General features: G+C 39.6%; 1 protein-coding gene and 1 long non-coding RNA gene across 3 annotated transcripts; one reads left to right on the top strand and one right to left on the bottom strand.

Annotated features, from left to right (window-relative positions):
* Positions 1-517: 517 nt before the first annotated feature.
* On the bottom strand, positions 518-7,003 carry LOC109534223 (gastrula zinc finger protein XlCGF57.1). 2 transcript variants are annotated; one of them, XM_048661089.1, is made up of 9 exons: positions 6,771-7,003; positions 6,391-6,718; positions 6,054-6,340; positions 5,733-5,935; positions 5,508-5,675; positions 5,326-5,456; positions 4,750-4,914; positions 4,386-4,696; positions 518-1,707 (listed from the first exon to the last, which is right to left on the bottom strand). In XM_048661089.1, the coding sequence occupies exons 1-9, from the start codon at positions 6,903-6,905 to the stop codon at positions 1,585-1,587; spliced, it is 1,851 nt and encodes a 616-aa protein (XP_048517046.1). In that variant the 5' UTR covers positions 6,906-7,003; the 3' UTR covers positions 518-1,584. The 2 variants fall into 2 exon arrangements, with proteins under 2 accessions (XP_048517046.1, XP_048517047.1); XM_048661090.1 differs by having other exon boundaries at positions 6,391-6,703; positions 6,771-6,987.
* Positions 7,004-7,100: 97 nt separating this feature from the next.
* On the top strand, positions 7,101-8,523 carry LOC125502563. Its single transcript, XR_007280333.1, has 2 exons — positions 7,101-7,785; positions 8,260-8,523. It is a non-coding gene; the product is annotated as an uncharacterized LOC125502563 (long non-coding RNA).
* Positions 8,524-9,293: the final 770 nt, after the last annotated feature.

Raw genomic sequence — 9,293 nt, 5'->3', positions numbered from 1 at the left:
CTTGATACTGTCCAAAAAAATTGAAAATTGAAAAAAGTTCCTAGCGACGTCTATTTATTTATTGTTTATTGTAAGTAGTAGAAATTCAGACTTTTGTTGTGTATGAAATTAAAAAAATTAGCGTTAGTCGCTGTAAACTTAGCACAATAAGGGGATGTGTTGGGCTTAAATATGCAGCCCCCGGCCCGGACGGTGCAAAATAAGGGGCACTCATATTGAGCCTCTTTCGAGAAGAACATTTCTGTCTTCAACCGTGAATATTTGCACTTAACAGTCGAATCCAGTAAGTAATTTGAATAATTTTTCCCTTTTCAGTCCTTATCCTTTGTTGGACAGATATCGCATAACCACGAATAGTGCTATGTCAGTTACCTACTATTTTTTTTTAGTGAAGCTGTTACAAAAAAACGAGCAGAAGTGCTTTATCTACCTTGCGAGTGTTTGATTATTTGGTCAAGTGACGTCCAAGCCAACATCAGTTTTGGGAAATAGTTCTTTCCAAAAAAAACTCAGCGGGTCGGTGAACTTTTGGTCGCAAGTTTCGCTTTATTTATCAAGTCTGCACTAGTCTTTGGGTAACACTGTGTTGAATCACAATTTTGTGTTGACACATCTCGTCTCACGGTGCAGTATCATCACACTTAACCCATACTGAAGAGTGCCGGTGTGTGAAGGTCGGCAGTGCCACGGTGTGACCATTTGAATTCCGACACTGGCGGCAACTCGGCCAATGTAATTGAGGGATTGCTCACAAAAACTGAATAAGTCCAGTTTACCGATTTGATCTTATGGTGGCAAATCGCCTTCATTCTTACAGGGTGTCCAAGATAGAGAGATACGAAGTCGGTTAAATTAGGAAAAAGTTCAATCAGGGAGCATATACCGAGTGGGCCATATATATGTTGAATTATAAATTAACGATAAGAATAGGAAAAATTGAATTTTTTGTTATTTATTTTATTTCATATGATACAATGTATATTCCGATTAAGTATGTAAAATGATTTCAGTCAAGTGGCCACCTCTGCTGGCTCGGCAGTACCTCATTCTAGAACACGAATTTTCGAGCACTTTATTCACAGTTTGCTGGTCTATTGGAGCGATTTGAGCTTGAATATTTTGCTTCAAGTGGTCAATCGTTTGAGGATTGTCCGCATAAACTTTTTCCTTCAATTCGCCCGAAAGAAAGTAGTCTAGTGATGTTTAACGCTACGCGGTGGCAAACTAACATCTCCAGAACGACTAATTACACGATTGTTAAACTTTAAAAATAATATCAGTATTTAGTGTTCGTGAGAAACTCTTCAATTACAACACCGCGCGGGAAAAAAATTGTATCTTCATTTATTCCATTCATTAAAAAGATAAAAAGAAGCCTGTGTGCGTCAACACAGTAAAACCAAAGAAAACGAGCTAGAAGTCGTATGACACCAACGCGCTCACACATCTGTCATTCTATTGGTTTACGGTATCATGACACTATCGCACAGATATGTTGTATTGACACGACAAGCGGTATCGATGTCAACATCTGAAGATTTACAGTGTTACCCATTCCTAGTCTGCACTCAATTCACTCGACTTTTACAAACTGATGTACTTCTTATGGCGCTTGGAATGTTTATATAGATCCGACGATGAGCTGAAAGTCTTCTCGCACAAATCGCACACATAAGGTCGTTCCCCCGTATGAATCCTCGAGTGAACCTAAAATCGATCCTTGACATCACTGTCGCTTGTCACGCTAAAGAGCCCCACAGACTTTTGTTTCCGAACGAACACAGTTAAAACCGTGCGTCTGTTCTCAGTTATTTCCAGAACCAGAAATTTACTATTAGCAGTGATGGCGGTGGTTCCAATTAACAGAAAGCAATAAAGGAACAGAACCTTATGGTCCAAAAACTCGTCACAAAAGCATAAGCGGTTCTCCCACATTCATTTACTAAAGGACCCCATATAGAGTCATTTTTTTAAAACTTCGCAATTAGTTCATCAAAGTGAAAATTTATTTTTTAACTCAATGTCGTGGTACCGAAAATATTAAATTTTCCACAAACAAATAAACTGCATATAAAACTGTCAAACTGTAAAACTTATTATGGACAACAAGAATAGCGAGTAGAAATCAGCATGCAAAAATAAAATTTAAAACGGTCAACAAGTGTGCCCTTCTGGGTAGTAAAAGACTGAACGTGCATTTTTAACCGTCCGCGAAAAATATCTGTTCGCGACATATTTTAATCGAAACAGAGCCTCCAAGATGTAAATTGTCCTATACATTCGCAATTTTTTCAAAATTATTGAAATTGTTATTATTTTGGTAAATTTTGTTGAATATTTAAAAAATCTTGAAAACTCAATACTACTATACTAAATAAATTGTCCCGTTGATTAAAAAGGTCGATGACCCCTGTTTTAGGCGATATGAATGCGAAAGTCAAGGACGATATGATCCCAGGAGCAGCCGGAATAAAACCGTTTTTTTTTTGGACCGGAACCGAAACTGAACCCATATTTTATATTAACGCACTGTTAAGGAGTGAACAGGAACCGAAATATTTTATTTCTGTTTTTTCGGTACAGCTTGTAATGATTGAAAGAAATTAGTACCGTTGTTCGGGGTGAAGTCTGACGATTTTTTCAGTTTTTTCTTAATAAAAAGTATAATTTTGACAAGGAAATTTCCATTAAAATAATGTAGAGCCTTCCGTGTATCCTTTGTCGAATTCCATAATAAAACCAATGAACTTTTCATTCCCTCCTATTTTTTTTTAGGTAAAGAGTGTCTGTCTTCACCCCTATGTGTGACCCTTTATTAACCGTTAAAAATGGTCTTAGCACCTAGTAAGAGGCGTATTCGTACTCTTATTAAGTTTCTCTTCTTCTTGTGAAATTAGGAACTCTCCGCCATGTTTCTTCATTCTTAAGCCGGATTTATAAAACTCTGCAGTTGGTGCCGTTCGTCGTTCGTACGGTTGCCATGCCGTTGCCGTTGAATATTGTACAGTTTGTAGCTGACGACGTTGGAATTTGATTAGTCAGATTGGCATGTTGTATGCCGATGTGTTGCGTGTTGTCATCCTGTTTCTTCAGAGCATTTTTGTAGTCCTTGTGTCGCAAATTGTACATTAGAAGTACTCAGAATTCTAAATTCGTTCTATTGCTACTTGCTGGCTAACATCAGATTCTTCAACGAAAATGAGATCTTCTGCCATCTTTACAAAAACATAAACATAACACGGCCTCGTTTTGACAAATGACATTCAGTCACTCACGTGATATTAAACTCTTTCTCTCATTGGTTAAAGAACCAACTGCACGAACGACGTCGCTGGCGTAATAAAATTTGCTTAATTATCGCATGGAAACAACGGAAACGACGAACTTCAAGCAACGCCGGGTTTATATTTTATTTCTCGAACGGTGCCAACTGCAAACTACGAAGGACGGCCTGCACCAACTGCAGAGTTTATAAATCCAACTTATGAAAACTCGGAAGCTATGCGAAAAATGACGAAAAGGCATGATAATAGCTTGCAAAAACGACTCTATGGCCCATAACTCGCTTGTTTTTGGACGGATTTTGGAAAAATCATACGCAGTTTAAAGCCGGTCAGTTTCTCCAATTTTCAGAGTTTCAGTTATTAAAATTGGTTGAAATCCCTGAGTTATCGAAAAAATGACAAAGGGAAAACATTTTTGGAACTGGATTTTTATGCAAAACATACCGATTATTCCAAATTTAATCCAGTTTGTTCACGTACTTTGAACTTGTACAAAAATTTAGCAGAAAATTTAGTTTGGAAATAGCGACTCTATGGCCTATAACTCGCTTGCTATGAGTCGGATTTGAAAAAACCCAGATGCACTTTAAAGCCGCTTGGTTTCTCAAATGTTCATAACGAGTTCCACTCAACAGTTTTTTACGAAAATTATTCAAATTTATAGGAGTTTTTTCTGTGCAAACAATTTTATCCACTGAATACTACGACATATATACAAAAACACAGCGTAATTAATGAAAATGCAAACCAAGATCTGGTCATTAACAACACTGGCTTTATGCAAGGGGGCTTTAAAATCCACACATAGAGAGTGAAAGAAAAAATTAAAAAGTGAAAGCTTCTGAACGATCAAGATAAGAATGCGAAGTGTACAAGCCAAAAATGTGCTATTTTGGTTTATTACTAGATCAAGAAAAGCCTAGAGAAACCGTTAAAGTTTCCCAACCGGTAAAGTGAAGCAATATAATCAGATTTTGCTTCGTTTTTGTTTTCCTTTGACCGCGTAAAGAGTAAATTTCTGGAATTCTCATAGCAGTTTCAACTGTTCATTCAAACCCGTGCAAAAAAAATCCTGAAGTCTATGGGGCTCTTAAAGCATACCTTCAAACTGGAGGCCTGGCTGAAGGTCTTCTGACATATAGAGCAGGAAAAAGGTTTATCCCCTGTATGCGTTCGCATGTGCTTCAGCAGATACTGCTGTCTTGTGAAGTTCCGATCGCACACCGTACAAGCGAACAAATTCTCTCCAGTGTGCACCCTGGTATGCTCCTGCAGATAAGTGTTGGTAGTGAATTGTTTCTGACAAATGGTGCAGGTGAACTTTTCGCCAGTGTGCTTGCTCATATGAGCCTGCAGCTCGGAAGCATAATTGCACAGTTTATCGCATACCACACACTTATAGGGCTGTTTGCCTGAAACAGTTTGTTTGTGAACACTGTTCAAAAGTGGGTTTTATGGGTTTCACCTGTATGCTCCCGATTGTGGACAGTCAGCTGCGATGAATGTGTAAACGTCGCCGGGCAGAGTTTGCATGCAAATTTTTCACCGGTGTGTCGTTTCATGTGCACGCTCAAGTGGGACGATTGAGTGAAAGTTTTCTCGCAGATCGTGCATGGGAATGGCCTGTCACCTGCATAACACTTGCATGGAAACTGGGGAGTTTTTCGGGCTCTTAAGTCGTCGTGGAAAACAAATATTTCTTAACGTTTTGCAAGTACGAATGACTTGCATCTTTGGAGATGGCTTGCTTGGTGCAGCTTCCACCTCTGAAGATGAAAGCCACTTGTGCTTGCAAAACTTCAGGATTTTTTTTCACGACGGCAACTGCCTAAAGGACACCAGTTTCATAATTCATACTTTTTCACGATTATTTTTTCGATCTAAAATACATTAAATGTGTTGGAATATTAACTACGCTGAAGGGGTAGTTGAGAAACACAGGGACGCAAATGAGAAAACTAACTCGAGACATTTTCAAAAGTAAATTGAACCAATTCGATTCTCCCCATCGCTAGCAACAAAACCCACTGTTGATTTTTACCTGTGTGTATTTTTAAATGAGAGCTCAATATGTATGGGCTGCTAAACTTCCGCTCGCAATGCTCACACGAGTATGGTTTTTCGCCTGTGTGCGTCCGAACGTGGATTTTCAAGTCTGATGAAGTCAAACACCTAAAACTCCGTTCATTTTTCGATCTCTAGGAATTGGGCACATTGACCCACCTTCTATCACAAATAGTGCACGCAAATGGTTTGTCGCCGGTATGCGACTTCATGTGCATCGTCAGTTCCCCCTTTATGGTGAAGCGTTTCGGGCAAACGGTGCATGGGAAGGGCTTTTCCCCCATATGTCGTCTGATGTGCTCCTTTAAATGCGATGAGTGATGAAACCTACAATTTCATTCAGTATTAGACACTAGCAAAGATTGATTTAAAAGAGCTACGCACTTTTTGACACAGTATTTGCACTCAAAAGGTTTCTCGCCTGTGTGGCTTCTCATGTGCACTTTCAAGTTCGCCCTTTTCTTGTACGTATTGCCGCACACTGAGCATGTGTTGGTGTTGCTGGTTGAGGTTTTATTTCCGTCAATGGACGATTGCTTGCCCTGTGAGGGGCCTGGAGATGGCGACAGCAATTTTGCTGATATTACCTAATATACTCTTAAGATCAATATTTCAAGACAAGTCACCTGATGGACTAGTTTTCACAAAAACTGAGTGAAATGGACATTTTTGTTCTTCCTATTCACGCTTAGTTCGGACGCTTACCTGATCAGCCCCCAATATTGCTTCGCTTTGCGAATTTCCGTAGCGTGTAATCACGATATCACTGTAGTGAGCATTTTTAATACTGTCTGGTTTGGGGACGACGTTTAAAGGTATCGCATTTTCATCAGCAATCTCGAGGTCATCTATATTGTATTCCTGGCCATTGCTCAAAATCACCTTGCCCTGATCCTTGATATCCGTCGGCTTGTCCTGGATAAAGATTTCCTGGATGTCGCGCACCTCGATTTCAATTGCTTGTGGTTGATTGTATGTATTACTAAAATTTTCTGAAATATTCAAGTGGTACCCCGAAATAGTACCAATATGCGAAAATCACCTTTAGCAGATTCTGTAGTGGGACCGCGGGAAGAGCTGCGGTCGCTCTGTTCAGAGTCTCTTTTAGCCAATTGCCCTGCACTATCATAAAATTGAATGTATTCCGCATTATTCCCGTCCCCAACTGACACAATGTTTTGTGCTTGTCCAGTAGCCAGACAATTGTATAAAACCTTATTTTCCTCCACCTTGGGTTGCTGGACTTTCTTCAAGCACTTTTGCAAGGACTGGTTGGTGTTGATGCAGTTGTTTCGAAAGTTGTACGACACTCTTAGCTGTCCAATGCAATAGTTGCAGATAAAACGGGGAAAATCCTCGTGAATCCACAGCTGAAAGCCCAAGAAATTCGATTCAGTTTGTCTCAATTAGTATCAATCTTACAATATCCGATAGGCAGGACTGGAGCTTGCATGTGAACTTGACGGCATCCTGGTCGTTGGATTCCAAAGGGGTTAAATCACCGGTTGTTCTTAAGCAGGTCCTGCAGCAGTTGGACAGGTTCAATTGAGTTTCCATTAGGCCTTTGCAAAACTTCCCACTTCACCTACATAACCTAAGTTTATTGTTTACATGGTTGACAGTGACAATGCTTTAACTGATGTTGCCAGATTTTACGACTGTCGAATGGGCCCTTTACATGAAACCCACAGATTACAGAGTATAGATTGGACAGTTTTGTTTTCCTGCCAAAATGATTTTGCTGAAAGCAACTACAGAGAGACGTCGGCCAAAAATCCAGAGGATCAGCTGATGGTTTGCATGCGTTTGTTTTGTACGTATGTCCATAAGAAGGCTCTGACATAGGGTATTTTACAATTAAGATTATTCCGTCTAATTTTCAATCCTTCAGTCTATCAATGTTTTCAATTTGCAATCAAGCATTTTCAACTAGTTTGATAACTGTGATATTTATCTTTGTTTTACAATAATGGAGCATAACGTGGCTCGGAGAATGACTAAGTGTTGTGTTTGGAACTCTGTGATTTCTGGATAACTGTGAAGTTTATTTGAGTTTTACAACAACTGAATATAAGGTAGTCAGATACCAACCGCTTCCAGTATTGTGTTGTGTTCGTGAAAATCAAAATGGTCGACGATATCGATTTCCTGAGAATCACTAAAAGCTTGACCCAAAATAATTTTGCATCATTTCACTCCTTTGGCCTTGGATATGGCCTTTACAGAAAATATACAATAAAAGAACAGAAATGGCTGCAGTTCAAGGCTGGACCTTAAGACAGAAGGAGTTTTAGTGAGTAAACAGCTTGGTTGGAGCCCCACAGAACCCAGCGCGCCAGAATACCAGCTCTGTAAGAGAGCATTTCCTAAACTTCATCGATAACAAAAAAACGAAGACAAAAACAATCATCAGGTACCAACTGAACGTAAATAGCAGGTAATAATTGGATACTTATATCAACACTTCTGCATATTTGTTCAACATATTTATTATTTAATGTGAATAAAACTTATTTCAAATTTTGTTGAAGCACTACACGATCTAACTCATGTAATCTCAATATAAATTACATCTCTAGGGTTTTTAGTTTAACAAGATAAATTCATGTGCTTTATTTTCCCAATTTGCCCTAGTTTTCACACGAACACAATGTTAGCAGGCGATTTGAATTCACTTTACGACCTCTATGATTTCCGGTGAAGTTTCAATAATATTTCGAGTATCTCATATTGCCCTTTAATTGTGATGTTAATTGAAGCCCTAGCATAAACATCACAGTTAAGGGGCATGATGAAATGTTTGAAATGTTATTGAAACTTCAACGGAAATCCCAGAGGTCATAAACTGAAATCAAATACCCCGCTAAATTTTGATGTGAACCCAATCAATAAAGAAAATTTCTTCTCCCAGTAGTGGAAATTAGAGTTTAGTTTTGCCTGCAGCCACTGAGAATAAGCGACAAATAGCATTCTGCAGATACATATTGCAGCTTCCAATCTATAACCTCTGTGATCCAGAGATGCCAGATCTACCGATTTGTCAAGGAACCTACCGATCTACCGATACCATGCAGATTTCTACCGAAAAGTAACAAATAAAATTTAAAAAATTATCCGTGGATTACTTAAAATAATATAACATATTTCCATTCATGATTAAAGTACGTTGGTAATAGCAGACATTTTATTTTAGCACACCTCGTATTTTAGAGTTCTTTTTCAAACATAAAATGAATCAAGCCCGTCATATAGATCATAAATATGATAAAATTATTATCATAAATATGATATAATATATATATATGATATAGTACCGTGGATGGTTGGATCATTGCGTCAGCCGAAACCCACACACCAAGCAAACACCACGTGCATTTTTTAAATCCACGTGCTAGTGTTAAGTTTTTTGTTAAAACCGCCATGGAAAGGTTGCAGCAGGAGAACGAGGAGATCCGGAAGGATATTCGCAGGTTAGGGGCCAATCTCAGGCAACTAACTGCGATGCTGGCCGGCAGACTCGAGCCCCCAAAACCGGCAAAGAAATCTGACAGTTTTAGTGCTGCTGTCAAGGGGGCACCGAAACCCTCGGCGCCCCGCAATACAGCGGCACCCAAAACAGTACAGGTTCCCCCGCAGGTTGCCCCCAAAAACCCAGCACCTCGCAGTTTGCCACCAGCCTCCGCAGGCCCGTCCAGCGCCCTTCCTGCTCAAGAGAGCAGAAAAAAGCGCAGAGGAGGAATAGAGGTAACGGGAATGGAGACCGACCGTGGAAAAAATTCCACCCATCAACATACAGGGTCAAACAAGCTGGAGACAGCTGAACGGTGACTTCACTGCAGAAGGCATCGACGTGACCAGGGCCGCAACCAACAGAAATGGGGTTGCGGTTACTACTAAAACGGCGGCTGATTTTAGGAAAGCCACCAGCCTCCTGCAAAAGCTCCA

The sequence above is a fragment of the Dendroctonus ponderosae genome, unplaced genomic scaffold, assembly GCF_020466585.1.
Source record: "Dendroctonus ponderosae isolate FM_Combo_2020 unplaced genomic scaffold, Dpon_F_20191213v2 Dpon_F_20191213_1, whole genome shotgun sequence".
In the NCBI taxonomy this organism is placed as follows: domain Eukaryota; kingdom Metazoa; phylum Arthropoda; class Insecta; order Coleoptera; family Curculionidae; genus Dendroctonus; species Dendroctonus ponderosae.
The sequence above is the reverse complement of the archived record's forward strand: the minus strand, read 5'-3'. Positions and strand labels throughout refer to the sequence as shown.

Excerpts from the sequence above, each read along its gene's own strand:
- LOC109534223 (XM_048661089.1), bottom strand. The coding sequence starts at position 6,905 with ATGGAAACTCAATTGAACCTGTCCAACTGCTGCAGGACCTGCTTAAGA. Across the intron at positions 5,936-6,053 it reads CAATATTGGGGGCTGATCAG|GTAATATCAGCAAAATTGCT; the intron begins GTAAGCGTCCGA and ends AGAGTATATTAG. Across the intron at positions 5,457-5,507 it reads TGCACTATTTGTGATAGAAG|GTGTTTGACTTCATCAGACT; the intron begins GTGGGTCAATGT and ends ACGGAGTTTTAG.